This window comes from Caloenas nicobarica, chromosome 5, assembly GCF_036013445.1.
Source record: "Caloenas nicobarica isolate bCalNic1 chromosome 5, bCalNic1.hap1, whole genome shotgun sequence".
In the NCBI taxonomy this organism is placed as follows: domain Eukaryota; kingdom Metazoa; phylum Chordata; class Aves; order Columbiformes; family Columbidae; genus Caloenas; species Caloenas nicobarica.
This window is the reverse complement of record NC_088249.1, coordinates 26336125-26353106: the sequence shown is the minus strand read 5'-3', so window position 1 is coordinate 26353106 and position 16982 is coordinate 26336125. Positions and strand designations below refer to the sequence as shown.

The 16982-nt window shown below is 51.6% G+C and overlaps 1 protein-coding gene across 1 annotated transcript; it reads right to left on the bottom strand.

Moving 5' to 3' along the window:
• Positions 1 to 9593: 9593 nt before the first annotated feature.
• Positions 9594 to 16124, bottom strand: NKX2-1 (NK2 homeobox 1). The gene is made up of 3 exons (XM_065636673.1): positions 16072 to 16124; positions 11037 to 11413; positions 9594 to 10264 (listed from the first exon to the last, which is right to left on the bottom strand). The coding sequence occupies exons 1-3, from the start codon at positions 16122 to 16124 to the stop codon at positions 9594 to 9596; spliced, it is 1101 nt and encodes a 366-aa protein (XP_065492745.1).
• Positions 16125 to 16982: the final 858 nt, after the last annotated feature.

Below are 16982 nucleotides of genomic sequence, written 5' to 3'. Positions count from 1 at the left end.
GCACCTCGGGATGGGCACCAGGGCTTCCCGCGGGGAGACCCCCCCGCACAAACGGTGCCAGGGAGGACGGGGGTCTGCACACCCACCTGTCATCCTCGGCGGTGCGCGTGCGGTTTGCAAGTCAGTAATAACAGTTTATACCTCTGATAGGGCTAATTCAGCTTTCTACGACGTTGCCTTATTTATTCAAATATTTATTTATTTACTCCCCCCACTCTTCCCAAGAGCTGATTTGGCCCTTTGAAGTGGAAGAGAATAAAGCAGTGTAGCGGAGGGTGGGAGCCAGGAAAAGCAGGGCCGCTGTGACTGGAACGGGCCACGGTACTTAGCTGCAAGAAGCAAGTGTCTGCTTTCGAAATCCAAGCAGAAAACAGGGCGGAGGGCTGGGACCGGGGCTGGGATGCTGCCTGCAGCCACGGCGCGCTGTCAGCGGCGCTCACAGTCACATAAACAAGTAAATGAGGGAAATCGGAAATGCCAATTAATGTGCTCTGTGCGTTGTTGGGAAAGCCTTTATTTCGCTATTGGTTACCCGCAGGCGAGCCTCAACTTCCCTGCCCGCTCCTCTCCTGCAGCATGATTACGATAGAGGACGCATAGGCCTCCTGGCTTTCTCTTGGCCTCGGACACTTGAGGAATAAGAAAAATGCTCTAGGGCAAGCAGAGGCGGGGAAGCGCGGTGCCAGCTCGGAGCACGGATTGCTGCGGGGGGGGAGGCGAGACGAGGCGGGGGGGGTGTCTGCTCTCCCAGAGGCCAGATCACCCCCCAAGCACTGCCTTCTGGCTTCTGTGCATCCTTTCCCCACTCTGCCAGCAGGGCAGGACGCGGCACTCGGGGGACAGGACCGCGGGGAGTCCCAGTTTGCTGTGGCGCCCGCGGGCGGGGAACGAGAGCTGCCCCGGGCGCCGCGGCCGGGAGGATGAGGCTTCTCCGGGGCAGGGCTGGCTTTCGTGGCGGGCTCGGGGCTCAGCGGACACTAGCTCTTCTTTGTACCCCGGTATAACTGTCCTTCCTCCGGGCCTTACTTTAAAAAAAAGTTACCATTTTATAGGAAATCATTTACTTGTTGTATTCTTGATTAAATGACTGTTAACCCTAAGAGACTGATAGGACAATCAACATGTTTTTCCAGTCACCATTATTTTCTTGGTTGTTGGGTTTGGTTTTAATTGGATTTTTTTTGTTGTTTTTCGGTTTGTTGTTTGGTTTGTGCTTGTTTGGTTTGTGGTTTTTCTTTTTTTTTTTTTTCCAACAGGAAGTCTCGCTGTAGCTTAAACCCTTGCTTTCTAAAGCATTTAAATCGTGTTTTCAAAGAGACTATCAGATTAAAAATACATCGTGATTAAAGCATCGTGGAAAAAGGTCTGCAGCGGGAAGAAAATAGTTCGTGCTCGTCTGTAGATTCTCTCACCTACCACCTACTCTGAATGCGTCTTGTATCTTCCAGCATGTCCGGCCCTCATGATTGCAAATAGGCCTGTTTTCAAATGGAAATAGGACTTCCAAACTGATTATGTGTATTGAATCGGAATCACTCGCTAGATCCTCTTGTTTAAAATGTATTGAAAAAAGCATGATGGTTGCACAGCTCTGAAACTGGCTCCTTCTCATCTCAGGGAGGTCGATCTATTTTGCAACTTTTTGCCATTTGAGAATGTTTCAGCTAGATAATTACCCTGCATTGTGGAAGGGCGACGCACTGACACACAAACACCCCCTCCCCCGCTACACACACAGGCACACACACTCCCCCGCCACCCCCCAGCGCATACACCTTCAGCCACCACCGCGGAGCCTGCTCCGTGCACAGCACACGTTGTACTCGGACTTCCACGACACGAACACGCTCGCCCTCCCCACGGCAGCGCAGCTTCAGCGCTGCATCTCGCCACTGCCACACAATCACGGGTGTCCCAGCGCCCTGCCACCGCCACGCACAACCTCCCCGTGACAGCAGGCACAAAATACACCATCCGCCAGCACTCTCCCGAGCCCCACGGGACACCACGGTTCTCACGTCTGGGTTCTGCTTCGTGAGCCACTATTTAAAGACAACCAGTCTGTGTATCTGTATGTGTGTCTGTGGAAAAGCCAGATTCAGGGAGCAACAGCTATTGCGCAAACATTGAAGAATTAGGACAACCTCCATGCAAAGGTTCCATCTATTGATATGTAATGAGAGCTTTAAACCCCATCATATCTCCCAAAGAATAATCCATTCAAATCCAGAAGGGGAATTAAAAAGCGAGGAAAGAAAAGGGGGATGTGCACCGGGCACAGAGCGGGCAGCCCTCCGCACCCGGGGGAGAGGGAAATCCGTGGCAGGAATAGGGGCTCCTCCACCGCCCCTCCCGAGGGGGCAGCCCCGGCCCCGCACCCCCGTTGCGGGCTGTCCCGCTCCCGCCCCGCGCCGTCCCGCCGCTGCTCGGGGCGAACACGCCCAAACTTTCTCGGAGGTTGCTTTCCCCCTGCCTAAACCAACCAAACGAAGCCCGAGCTGGGAGGGGGTGGTGGTGCCCAGTCCTACGTGCCTGGGGGAGCTCTGGGAGCCTCCGAGGCCGGGATGGCCGGGCAGGCAGCGGGTGAGCGGGAAACCTCTGACAGCGCAGAACATGCCAGTGATGGGACCTGTCCTCCGTCCTTCCCCGCACTTGCACAGTACCTTTGCGAAGGCGCAAATTCATCCGGCCGCATCCCGTCCTCGATGGTTTTTGGGTTACCGCGGAGGTGCCACGCACTCCCCTGCCGTTACCCCGCTAGGCAAGTGTAGTGTGTGTTGCAGCGACGGGGCAGTACCGCATCCCCCAGCCCCGTACCACTCTCCCTAGCTATGGCAAGGCGCCATAGGCGGTCAACACCTTGTCAGGGCGTTTGGACGAAAGTCAAAGGGGTTTCTGGCCCGGCGTTTACAGCCCTCCCGCCTGGGCATCGCCACGGGTGCCAAGGACTAAAGAGGCGGTGGGTGCGCAAAGCTGGATCTGACCGGGAGCACCTGCAGCCTGGCAGCCTGGCAGCGCAGGCAGAGGGCTGCCTTAGCTGTCAGTGAAAAAATAAAGAGCGAGACAGGCGCTGCCCTCGATCGCCTGTAGCCCGCGGACGGGGAACTTTGATGGGCTGCTGCCGGCTCCCGCGGGCAGGGCAGCACCGGGGGCTGCGGGAGAGCCCGTCCACGGCCAGGATGCGGGCGGCCCCCGGGGCCGCAGACCCCGCAGACCCCACTGGCAAAGGGTAAGATCAGGCCCATTCCCCTCGACGGAGAACGGCGACCTGAGCACCGGCGGGAACTCTGGCCGTCTCGGGTGTTTTTCGGTCGGCGACTGGAGCGGAGGGGCAGCACAACCGGTGCCCCGCTCTGCGGGACCGGCTCCCACCGCCGGAGCCGCCTCGGGTGGGCAAATGCGGCGGGGTCGCGAGAGGTTTCCTCGGTTTAAAATTAAGAGCGGAGCGGAGGCGCAGGCCGGCGAGCAATGCTTCTTTCAAAGTAAGAGTTTTCCCATTCCTGCCCGCCTCTGCTCCTCAGATCCCACAGTTAATGCCGGTCACATCAATTCCTACATCAACTGGCAGATGTACACAACTATAGGTAAAATTCGTATGTAGACGCACATATATAGACTAAATGCTCCATATCGGTCGTATATTTAGGGGTTTTTTCCTCTGCCGTGAGCTAATGCAGAGAGGTGCAGGGGCGGGGAGCTTCGTGCACTCCATTTCGCAGCAGCAACAGTGCGTTTCTGAAGTAACGCGCAGGTTAAGAGCAAAAAGTTCAGAGCAGGAAGGTGCTCAAGAAAAATATAATATTTTTAAGAGCGTCTCTAAGAAACAGCAGCACTGACTAATAAAAAGTTTAAGGAAAAAAAGCACCGAAACTCCAAAAGAACCTGTCCTATAGTCACATTATTAGGTCAGTATCACACTGAAATGAACTCAACCACTTCAGCAACACCTTTGATATGAAGCAAAATTCTGTTCCCTCCAAGATCCTAAGTGTGTGTAAGTTTGCCGCCTTCTAGCACGGTATTACTTGCCCAAATTTACTTGATCCAGGAGGACTCCGGTGAAATCCACCAGAACAGAGGGAAGTGAAGATCTCATACCTTGCTCAGTTTTCTAAGCGTTGGAACTATCCTTTTATTAAGAAAAAAAAAATCAAGCAAACACACACCCCCACAAAGAACCTCAACCTCATGTGTACATGTGCTTTAGTATTTTCCTGTGCAGTCTAAGTAGCGCACCGATGAAGCGCTACTCAGGATGATACGAGTTGTTCTTATCGAATGAATGCAATAACTCGTATCCGTTTAGTGAAATCAGCTATGTAAATCCACTTGCTAAAGAAGCACAACCTACAAACTAATTTAAAATTACTCAGAAAGTCCGGCTGTGATTAACAAATAAATATGTAACTCAGAAAACAGTAGCCATCGTATTCTGATTTAGTTGTTAGCGTGAGATGTAAAAACAGATTTAAGTACCGTTAGTCAATTAGCAAATATTTTTAGAACACTTTTTTTTTTTTTTTTAATTTCGCCCCCCCTTCCCGCCCCGCCGGCGAAGGACACTGGATTCATACTATCTCTCGTAGGCAGTACATTCGGCCATTTGTAAATGTCTTTGCTGCTTAATGTCTGTGTCACTGGAAAAAAAAATACCGATTTCCCCTTCCCCCTCCCCCTAACAAAAACCTTTACATCGAAGATTAAATGTCACAGCATTCTCATCTCCAGGTTTCCCAAGATATTTTCTGCATAGTAAGTTATTTTAAGCATCAAAACGAATTTTCGTTTCTTTGTATATCAATACATCTTATTCACTGTCTTATTTATATTGCTGACTAGAAGCCTTTGAGAGAAAGACATAGGATATAGAAAACTTTGACCTTACCTGCTCCCTAATGTGCTTGCAGCCAGGGGAAAAAAAAAAAAAAAAAAAGTCATTTCGTATTCACCACTTTGCCAGAGACGGTAATCTTTCTGCCTCATAGGAACAGCCGTACTGGGTCAGATTTCTGTACACATTTGATACGTATAAACATCATTACCATTTACTTAGGGTTTGGGGGGTTTTTTCCCCCGCCGAAGGGGATCATGAGAGGAACAGCGGGTTAGACAGAAGAAAAATATTTCTCAGCTTTGCTCCCGACACGGCCATGAAAGGACTGAAATTCTTCAGAAGTCACTCTGTCTTTACCTCTAGATCCCCTTTGTAAAAGCAGCCGTCACGACAAGTTGGACCGGGACTGCCTGCCCAGCGAGGCCCCTCTACCTGCGCTCCGCCACAATACTCCTACAATACTTTTTCCACCCCCCACCCCGCGCGTGGCAACTTCTCTTGGTGTCATCTCAGAGCTGTCTCAGATTACATTGTTTGGGATCTGCACTTCGAACACAGTTTTAGGGCCCTGCAGTGCCATTTGAACCGAGGTGCAGGCAATATACTTTTCGATCAGCCCCCCATCGCTTTTTTCTCCGTAGGTATGGCAACAGCCCGGCGCTGCTGCAGCAGCCGCTGCCGGGGGAGCAACTGCGGCCAGGGCAGGCCCGGTGCCGCAGGCTCCTCCGAGCCGGTCCCTCCGAGCATCCCTGTTGCTGACAGACTGCCTTGAAACAAAAAAAAAAAAACACCCCACAACCCGTTTTGGTACGAAACAGCAAACGTGAAGAAGCCCTTTACTATTGTTGCTGCTGTTCTCACGGTGGCAGTGGTGGCGATGGGGTTTTGTGTTGGTTCTCTTGTTTTCTGGTTTTGTGTTTTGTTTTGGTTTGGTTTTTTGTTTGTGGGAGTTTGTTTGTGTGTGTGTGTGTCGTTGGGTTTTTTTCTTTCTTTTTCTCCCACAGCCTGCAACTACATGCACGCTTCAAGGCACTCAAACATGAACTCCTATTTCCAGCAGGAAAAAATGCCCTCCGCGATTCTCCTACATTTACAGGCAGTGCCAGGGAGTGGGGGAGTGGAAGGGAATAGCCATTCTTCACTAGATCCCTTTATCTCTCAAAATACGGGATGTCCACCGTTTCACGTCGGTAGAGGAACAGATATATTGGGAAACGTGCATTTCTTCTGTAATTTCAGATTTGAATCATGCTGCCCCCCCGCTCCCCTTCACCATCCCATTATCCAAGTTTTGATAACCGGGAGACTGAAAACCAGCGTATTGGGAAAAGTAGGCGTTTAGACGGAGGCACGTATTTTAATTTAGAAAAGCTGTACAGTGACTAAATTCTCATGAGTGTTCTCGAGGGACACTGGAGATTAAAATGTGTTTCTCCTCCTTCTCCTAAAATAACTTCATCCCAATCAAGGCATAACTGGTTTATACAAAGAATTTTATGATAAAAGGCAATGACACAATGTCATCAAAAAAACCTATAAAATTGTTAAAGAGCAGTTTGTTTGCATTTCTCCTGATTGATATGTAAATACAGTTTGAACTGTGTTTGCTCGGTCTCTAGTGCTTAATAAAGAGATGAATTCACCTTTCTGTGGAACAAGTAAACAGACTTTAAACTAAGCCGACATCAGACAAAGTGGAAACGAGTTTATTTAATCGAAACTAAATCTAGTTTAGGAAAGATAAGTCAGTGTACATAATAATCCATTACAGTAATTACACCCACCACCAAATATGTGTTTATGAGGTTGTCGAGACACAATAAAATTCATTTATTTCCCCAGAAGTCTCTAATGAAAAGTCACTGGCTGGATATCTATCGAACGTTCTAAGTCCAATATTTGGAGGGGTGGGGGGGAATAATATTTCTCGACTATATTAATGCCTGTCAGTGCTCCTCACTTTTGGACGTCCCTGTGTTTGAAAGGATGCAAACGTTAATTGCATTTGAAGAGGAAATGTCGACTTAACCACAGCACTTTCCCCTCGGTCTTGTACGTGAGCTCCGGGAGAAACTAATTGTAATATTAAAAATCTGTAGAGCTAATCCTGCTCTCGGTCCCTTCGGGGGAGCTGGCAGCACTGTGCCACGGGCCAGGAATTCCCAACACTTGCTTCTCTTAGCAGAAATAACAGCACTAAGCTCCAGACCCGCTTTCCCCCCCCTCCCCCTACTCCCCTCCCCCACCATGCTTAACATGATGTTATAGACCTGAAACGAAAGGAAAAAAAAATAAGCAATATTCTTTGGGTTAATTGAGAATGTCGCTGTATAAAGAAAGACATAATGTAAGGAATGAAAGGTCTCGAAATTCCTGTTGACACACGTGATGTTCTCTAGTTAGAAATAAGGGGGAGGGGGGAGGCAGAAAAAATCCCATAATCGTGGGGGTTTTTCTTCCTATTTCTCTTTTTCTCCATCCAAACTAGCACTCGGTGTCCGACTAACACCGGCTATCTTGTATAAATAAAAGACTGGAGTTTTCGAAAGCTGCCACTTAAATCCGAGGTTGTGTTGTTTCCATCCCGGGCAAGCTGTTTTCTTTCTCTTCCAAATTATGAGCATTTCATAATACCTCTGTAATTCAGAGGTCTTTCAATGATTGCGATTCTCTTCCGTGGTTTAACTGAGGGGATCTGAAGAAAAAACTGAAACCGAGCAGTAGATGTGAAGGAAAACACACTACGAGGTCTTCTAGGATGGGGACTCCTTATTTTGTTACACTCACAAAAGGGGTATTTGGGACCCGAAAGATAGCGAACTACATGTATTTCGGGCCTGTTCGATACGAGCTGCTTAACTTGATGTGCTTTATGTATTTACAGCAAAGTTAATATCTAACTGCCTTGCATTACCCATAATATTTACCTTCCTACCTAACCGCCCCTCGGTCTCAGCCAGGCGCGCACCCCGCGCACTCACGCACACACACAGGTGCGCGCCCACGCACTCTCTTCATCTCCTTCTTTACCAGCTTCCCAAATCACTATAGAAGAAAGAAAGGGAGGGGGGGAGAAGGCAAGAGTAAAAAAAGCAATCTGCGTTGAACTGAGGCGCAGTCTGCAACTAACCTCTCGCCTGTGTACAGGGGTGGACGTGGGCAGGAGATACTGCGTGGCCGTGTGTGTGGGTACGTCTAGAAAATGAAATACAGTCTGATAAAGAAAGTTAATTCAAACTACGTGCCGTACACAATAAACTATCTTTTTATTTTTATTATAAATAAGGCGACTGTACTTCCCTTAAAATACAAGTACATAGGAACACCTGGTAGAAATTTTTTTTTTTTTACAAGTTATTAAAACTGGATGCTCTTCAAATCGGGCGCATCTTCTATATTGTCATCAGATTCTTCGTTATTTTGTTTCTACTGGCATTAGACTTTTACCTACTTTCTCTTCCGTGCCTTTGGCATTTGAATTTCTACTCCCGGAGTACTTTGCTTTCTCTAGCAAAAAGTGTCTGAGGTGGCCCACTTCCCCCCAATAATCGGGCTAATGAATCTGGACTCGATCCCTTCGCTCTCGTGTTTGTCAATCCCACGCATTTGCTTGTCACTTTTGCACGCTGAGAACTGATCCCATATCCCGTAAACTCCCGGGCGCAGTTCCCCTCTGGAAACACGGTCCGAGCTCTGGGAGGGGCAGGGGCCTTTCAGGGTTTGGCAGCATTCCGGGTTGTTTTCACATAAAGAAAAAGAGAAGAAAAAGAAGAAAAAGAAAAAAGGGGAGGAAAAAAAAAAAGAAATATGCAGGGAAGGGAGGGTCGGGAAGGGGAACCAAAGGGAAATGGAAAAAAAAAAAAAAAAGAATGTTCATAATGTGTATAATTTATTAGAAGCTTCTTAGGAACTATATTTAAGCCAAATATCTACATAAGTTACAACAGGAAAAGGCGGCGTGCGCAAATAACAAACTGCCAGAGGATTTACGACGGGGCGATCAGTGTCCGTAAAAAAGGTGGGAGTTGGTTTGGTTGATTGTATTTTTTTTCTTTTTCTTTTTACAACAAAATATACAGGCTACTAAAAACTATGGGTTTAGTCCAACTTTTGACAGCATTATACAGCTACAGGTTCACATCAAACGTAAGGAGGAAAATAAAAGCCAAGCCTTTGATGACTCCACGTCTCCGTCCGCTGGCCCTGACGGTGGGGCTGGGATGGGAGACCGGGGGAGGGGGGGAAGCTGCGTCTTGTGTCTGGGTGACGCGAATGCGTTTTTTTGGGAAAACCACCCCATCCCCCAAAATCTCTATATTTACATGCAAGTCCTAGACGCTGGCAAAGTGTACATCTGAAATCCAAGCCTTCGGACCATGCCTAACGATGATCCCCTTACTGCAGACTGCTCCGTGGTTATTAGTCAGAATTTTTTAAACACCCCATACAACAACCTTGAGGGAAGAAAAAAAAAAAAAGAAAGAAAAAAGACCAGAACCCATCAAGAATAACAATAAAACCGAACAAAAAAAAGTCTCTCTCTCTCTTAAAGGTCCTTACAGAACCACCCAATACAACCGAAAAAAAAAGAAAAATATTTTTTTAAAAGCTTTATAAATGAAAGGGGGAAAAAAATAAAAGAAAATAAGAACGCCCAGTAGTATGGACAGGACAGGATTTGTGTGACTGGGAAAACCTGCCTTTTTCATTTTTTTTCAATTTTATTTTTAAAATTTTTCTTTTGCTTTGTTTAATCCTTTCACCAGGTCCTACCGTATAGCAAGGTGGAGCAAGACATGGCAGTGCCATAGTCAGAAGTAGAAGAGTTTAGGTGAGACAAACTGGAGACTTGGCTCTGCAGAGAGGATGGGCTGGCCGAGTGCTGTCCCATGTCTGGAGACTGCCCCGCACTGTTTGTCTGGTGGCTCTGATGCTGTCCGAGGCTGTTGCCATTGGTGGCCACTGTGATCGTTGTAGCTGCCTGCTGCTGATGGCTCTGGATAGCTGCTGTGGGTGTGTTGGAGCCTGCTTGGCAGGGCTTGCCATCCTTTACAAGCACTGGCACCGCCACCCTTCTGGGAGACTGCTGCTGCTGGCAGGAGCCGTTCTCCTGTTGCATCTGCTGCTGCGCAGCCTTGTCTTTGGCCTGGCGTTTCATCTTGTAGCGGTGGTTCTGGAACCAGATTTTGACCTGAGTCGGGGTGAGATGTATCATGCTGGCTAAATGTTCCCTCTCCGGGGCGGAGAGGTATTTCTGCTGCTTGAAACGTCTCTCCAGCTCGTAAACCTGGGCCTGGGAAAAAAGCACCCTCCGTTTCCTTCGTGGCGTGCTCTGGAGCGGGGCCATGCTCTTGCTTACGTCTCCCAGGGAGCCGAGGCTGCCCATGCCGCCCATGTTCATGCCCGAGGACGGCGCCATGAAGCGGGAGACTGCAAGGGAGAAGGCAGCACGTTTTAGGCGGTTCGGCTCGGCCCAAGAGAGGCACCGCACTCCCGCGGCCCCCGCTCGCTCCTGGCCGGGACCGCAGCCCCGCGGCAGCCAAGTCCCGGCCGGGGCCTCGGGGCGCCCCCGCTCCCAAACAACGCCCGCGTCCCCAGGGCGAGCGGTGGGCAACGGTACCCCCTTCTCGCCCGGGCCAGCGCCGGTGAATAAAGGCGGCGGCTCACGGTCGTCCTGCCCGGGGAGTGACACCCGAGCAAGTACCTGATGTGACAGCCCGGCGTCAGCCGCAGGGGACAGGGGCTCCGCCGGCGCCGGCCGGGGCAGACTCGCCCGCTCCCCCCGCGCCTCCCGGGACGCGGCTACTGCGGCTCCGGCTTGCCCCTCTGCCGCTCGATGCCGGGCAGCGCGCAGGTGGACGGGCAGAAGCGGGTCCCTCCCGGGCCCCCCGGGCCGTGTCGCTCTCGCCCCGCTGGACGGCGAGCCCCGGGCTCCCGCTCCCCGCCACCGCGGGGCTTCCCACCCCTTTTCCCCCGCAAAAGCAGCCCTGGGAGGCTGACATGAAACCAGCCGGGGGAGGAGGGACCCGGCACGATCCTCGGACAGGAGGAGGAATTGGGGGGGGGGGGGCGGCTAGGGGGGCGGCTGGGAGTTGGACTGGCTTTTGCCCTGGCGCGGAGCCCCCGGCGCCCGTTGCCCGCGGTGCGGCGAGGCAGGTGCGCGGCCACCCCCCGCCGGCTACCCAGCCCCGGGCTGACTTACTTGAGGAGAAGCGAGGGTCCGGGTTGGTGCCGTACCATCCTGTCGCCGAAGCGCTGTTCCGCATGGTGTCCTGGTAAGGCGGGAGCTCGCTCATGTTGCCCAGGTTCCCATTGCAGTAGCCCCCCATCGTAGCATGGGAGAGCTGGGGGACCCCTGCCGCTGTCATATGGTAGGCGGCAGTCACTGTTCCGTTGTGGCCCATGGGGTGCTGCTGCATGGCCGGCTGAGAAACCTGAGACTGTCTGTAGGCTGACAAGGGAGCCCCCAAGTTACTGCCCTCCATGCCCACTTTCTTGTAGCTTTCCTCCAAAGGACTCAAGATGTCAGACACTGAGAAAGGAGTCGTATGCTTTGGGCTCATCGACATGATTCGGCGGCTGGGAAAAAAAAAAAAAAAAAAAAAAAAAAAAAGGAAGGGGAGGCAAATTTTTTTTTTTTCCAAATATTCTGGTGTTGCCTTAACGCCGATCTTGTTGGATGTACACGTAACCGAGTGGACGAAGTCCGCCTTAATTGGATTGAGTGGAGGCTCAGGGCTGCCTTTCGTTTGTTTTAGCCAGACGCCAGGTTTTAGGCTGCCACCAGAGGCGGGGCATAGGCACTAAAGCAACAAGACAATAGAAGCCTACATCTTGCCCAAGATAATTAGCTTACATGCTGATGACAAGGTAAACACCTTTAAGTTTTACTTGTCAGGATTTTTTTTTATGTCTTAAAAAAAAGAGAGAGAGAGGGAGAGAGAGGGAAAGAGAGAGAGAGACCCCGTGAGCACAACTCATTTTCTTTTTCTCGAGGGTGGCAATATCGTGGACGGGAAATGGAAGGCAAGGCGAAAAGACCCCCATTTGACTGGGTGAAAGGACTTAAAATCAGCTCCCGGGTGGCTAGGCTGTCAGCCCAGCCTTTGTGAGAGCTGGGCGGACGGGGCTGAATGCCGGTGAGGAAAAGGACTGAGTCCCCCTCTCCCCCCACTAAGTTTGGTCTGGAAGGAGCCCCGCCGCCGGGAGGGCAGCTCTCCGGGGGGCAGACGTTTCCCTCCGGGCCACCGCTCCCACCGCTCCGCACTCCCCGGACCGGCTTGCTAGGTGCCCCGGCAGGCTAGTGGCTGAACAGCACTTGGGATTTAGCATCTCGGGAACCTTCTCTATCTCTGCTAAGACCCCTAGTGTGAGACCCCCAGTGCGAGGATCGTTTCTCTCCCTAAAACCATAAGATCCGTTCATCTAGAGATTTTTTTTTTTTTAACCTCAGGTAGAGGTGGAAGATGCAAGTTTGCGAAAACAACCCGTTATTTAATTGCCTAGGGAGAGAGACTGCTGAAAAATAGGTTAGCGCAAAATGTCGCTCATTATTCTCAAAGGCAAAGACTGTCACACGCTCTCGTGGTCCCTCTGAACCTGAAGCTGCTTTCTAAGGTTATTTATACAGCACGGGAGCTGGATGGAGAAGACCTCTCAGGTCATCTGCTATACCACCTTGCCAACGAATTCCCTGCAGTTTCGGATAAACTGCAATTCCGGACACTTTTGGATCTGTTCTCGGATCCGATGTGAAAACAAAAGCGATCCCATTCACAGCCACACACACGTACGTGCAGCAAGTCGCTAGTGTCACCCTGGTCTTTAAAGAAATCTCCCAAGTTGTCCAGTGTCCCCAGATCTTATATTTCGGGGTGTTCCCGGGCGGAGGAGAAAACCTCCCCTGAGTATTTCACACCCAGGCATACGGCCCTGGCAAACCCAATTTAATACAGCGATTACCTGAATATTAAGAAAATTACAGCGAAGGTACAGTTAACCCAGTCACTCTGAAGTGTCAAGTAACTATTTAGTAATTGCACTTGTAAATATGTTTGTGCTCGGCTGGTTCGTGCTTAAAAATGCAAAAGTGCACTTGCTACCCGGGAATAACTAAATATCTTTGTCTAAAGTGGCAGCATAAATAGCCGGTCGCTTTGTGACTGTGCTTGATATTAGTACATAAGGATCATTTTGCTTCAATTGGGAGGCTCTCATTCACTAGGCAAGAAACCGTTTAGGAGAAAGTAGGTTCCCGTATGAGAGTTAACATCCTTCAAGTGTAAGCCTCAGCCTTGATTACACTTTAGAGCTCTGCAAGAGGTGAGCTTTTCCACACAAATACAATCGGGGGAACTTTCCTTCAATCAGGCCTCCAGCTCTCCTACATCATCTCAGCTGCCTCTTTCGGCACCAACTCCCTCAAGGTTGAATACCCCGAAGTGAGTTTGCTGTAAGGCTGCTGGGTCACCAGAGACAGGGAAGGGCGAATTTGGGCTAGAAAGGCGACTGCTTTTTCCTCTTTTCTTTCCTCTTTTCTTTCCAGACCTTTAGATCTTGTCTTTCCAGATCCTTGGAACATTCCTCTCCCCGGCTCCCCCCTTTTTTCCCTTTTCTGCGCGTGTTTTTCAGTGTGGTCTTTGGTTTTGTTACTACAAAGACACTCGACCTTGCCTTGGTGGTTCGATTGGGTTTTTTCCCCCGGATTTCTCAGGCATATCAGCTCAGTGCCTGTTTTATTAGTCTTATAAAGGAGGGGGTGGCTGGAGAAAAAAAAAAAAAGGAGAGAGGAAAAAAAAAGAAAAAACCCACCCCAAACCAAAACCACAGGATCCACCAGAATGTTGCTGCCATCGGCTCAAGTCCGAAAGGAACGACAGCTACTGGAGGCGCAATTTGCGGGGCAGGAGCAGTGGCTCCGTTTATCTCCAGGGAGTGCGAGATGGGGTAGCCGGGGAGGCCCCAGCGCCGGCTCCGGCGGCGGGCACGGCGGGGAGCGGCGGCGGCCGAGGCGGCCGCTGCTCGCCCTGCGGCTTCCCGGGCCGCCGCCGGAACGAACCCGTCCACTGCCGGCTGCGGCTGGGCGAGCTTGTTTATCCTCCCGCTCGAATGAGAGCAGGTTAAGTCGCCTCCGAAACATTGCTCAATTAGATTAACCCGAGCGAGACCAGCCTTGACTCTGCGCGGGGTCTTGTAGCGGGAAGTTAATGCGAGAGCGCCTCATTCCCCCTTCGCTGGGGAGCGGGCTTTGCTTTGGAGGTCTGACGGCTTATTTAGAAAAACACGGACGCGCGTACAGGCACAGAAACACCCCGCAAGGTCCCAACAGCAATTTTCAGCCCCGCTAGATCGACCTAGTGAAAAGGAGGTCAGCCTCTGCTCCTCCTTTTCCGTCCCAAATGAGCTATAATGGGGCGAGTCAAACCGCGGACAAGTGGCAAGAAAGCTTCTTCCCTGCTGCCCTGTCCCGTCCGCTCACCCTTTTCTTTCAAACCCTCCAGCCAAGTTTCGTCTGCCAGAGCTGGCTCCCCGCGGCCCTCGGGGAAGGTGGCCGCCCCGACAGAGTCCTGCCTAGGCTGCCTCTAGTGATGTCTTCGTTTACCTGGTGATGCTGCTTAGTAAAACGCTCGAGTTAAAAGGAAATGCTAAAGAGGAGAGCAGGGAAGATGAGATGCGTTTTCCCTGGTGAAAGCATTTTCATGAGAAAGGCACGGTCTTCACCCCGTGTTTGCAGAATGCGGCTACACGGACGTCCCTTCAATAGCTTCTGACCCTACACAATCCGTTTGATAACACTCGAGAGGTGGAAGAATGGGAGACTTTGTCAATCAAATAGTGCCAATCCCAATGGAAACGGTGCCACCAAGACCGCAGCGCGTTTACTCATCAACTGGATTGCGGGGGCTGGGAACTCAAGGATCAGCTTTTGAAAGTGCACATAGGGCTCTCCAAAGACAACAATGTCTTTTTTATACGAGCTGCTGTGCCTCCCCAAGGGGAATCGAATGTGCTCGGCCAGCCCAAGTCGCCGAAGTGCTACAGCTCTTCCTTGCCACCCATTTCGCCGGGCAGGAGCCGTGGAGGGGGGCGGGAAGGGCATTTCTGCCTAGTCCGGCGCCTGACTCGGCTCCTTGCCTCAAATTGCTTTTCCTCTCCTTTAGGCACTATCCGCTCCCAAGGCTACTACTCCGCAAGCGGAGCTCACTCGGGAGCGCAGCCGCGATTGAGCTCAGCGCTTCAACATATATTCAGATGTGAGCGACCGGCTGGACTGGCTGAAACCTTCGGGGCATCTGGGTTCGGAGGGAGAGGGGAAGGCCCCCACGCAAAACGCAGGCAAATTCTTTCTCGAAAAAGAGAGACACTTTTCAGGCGTAACTTTTTGATACAAAAATATGAGGTCCTCCGTGCTCCCCGTGGCCTGGTTCACGCGTGAATGTCTGGCTGCACCAAGACACTGGCACACGGAAGCACCCCCTGACCAGCCCTGACGCCTCCGCTCCCAGCGCCGAGGGGATGGCCCTGCCCGTGCAGCCTGCCCTGCTGCGGGAGTGGGGCGCGGTGGGCTCTGCGGCGGGGACAGCCGCTCCTAGACAAGTCTGAGTTAAAAGGGGCAACAGCAGAGCTGGGACAGAACTCTTTCTTCTCTCCTAGTCATCAGTACAACTCTAGCACATGCCTAGAGATTTAAATTACCCTCTGGAAGCCCTGCACCTGGAAAAGGGGCACCACCGAGGCAGCCTGCTGCAATTCTCCCCTCTCGACCCACTCTCAGGGAGCTCACAGAAACTTTAATGCTGATTTCTTGTGCATGTCGGTGTGATACTCCCCTTCTTCCCTTGGCCCTAGATGTGCCCAGCACGCCGTGACCACAGCGGGAGGGAGCGGAGGTTTCCGCAGTGACCGAGTAGGGCGGACCTGTGTGGCTGTCACTGCCGGCGGCGGGCAGGGCGCTGGGAGCCGCTCCCTGCCTGGAAAGCACATACTTGGGCGTGTAAGGCAGGAGTTCTACCCAGAGACGCTCCTTGCGAGCGCTCCCTAGGCGCAGAGTGCTCGGCGGGGCGAAAGTCTTGCTGTGGTTCATAGGTACAATTCCCCGCTGTGGGCAAGCCCCCCTGCCCTGGTTATCCCGTTCGAACGAGAGAAACCCCGCAATACGCTGGTCGGAATCTCTTCCCCTATCGTAGGAATCTAAGAAAATAAGTGAAACCACCAAAGGCTAAAAGGAAAATCCTCACCCCTCCGTAGCGCACGCACAGTTGCTCCTCCAGCTGCTCAAGGCGTGGAGCATCTCGCGTCTGGGATTTCTCGGGGCCCCTTCACCACCAGTCCCCGGCGGGCCCACTCGCAGGGTTCTGTGCGAGGGCAGCGCTGCCTCCCCGCAGCTCTTTTCCCTTCTTCCCCAATTCCTGGCTAAGCCATCCTGCCCTAATCCTCCGACACCCCTCCCGTTTTTTCCTTTGCCGGGCCGTTCCCGGCCAAGAGGGCCAGGGTGGGGCCAGGTACGAGATGCCAAGGCAGGACTCTCGGAGCCGCCGTGGCTGGCGGAGGGCCGTCGTGCCAGGGCGGGGGCAGCGGGGCTCCGGGGCACGTCTCGGCCTGGCGGCCACACCGCGCCCCTCCGCGGCTGCTCGGTGTGGGGACCTGGGGCAACGGACGGACAGTCTGGGGTGGGTAGCAGCAGCACTCGCGCCGGTATATGAAATGTTGTCTGACCCCCTCATTCTGGCACCGTTATTAGTACGAATTAATATAATGTCGTCGTTAGTACTTCACATCTGGCTTCCTTAATGTCAGTAGGCTGTCACCGCCGCAACACTGTCATTACACGTAAGACGCATCGTTGCCCCGAAACATCTTTGATACACCCAAGCCAGAGGTGATTACTGCTGAGGATATCTGGCAGGTGGCTGTTGAGACAATTTGCAAAAAGTTATTCTACAGAGACAGTTAAAATTTAGACATGGATTATATAGATATAAATACATACGCAAATACTTTTTTATCGGTACATAACTACAGACAAAATCCTGCCAGGGTCCATCTATTTATCTGTTTTTAGGTATGTCTATCAGTATATGGCATTAGATACCATAGGAGTAATGTGCTTTCGTATATATACCCAGACATGCCTACACACAGACACATA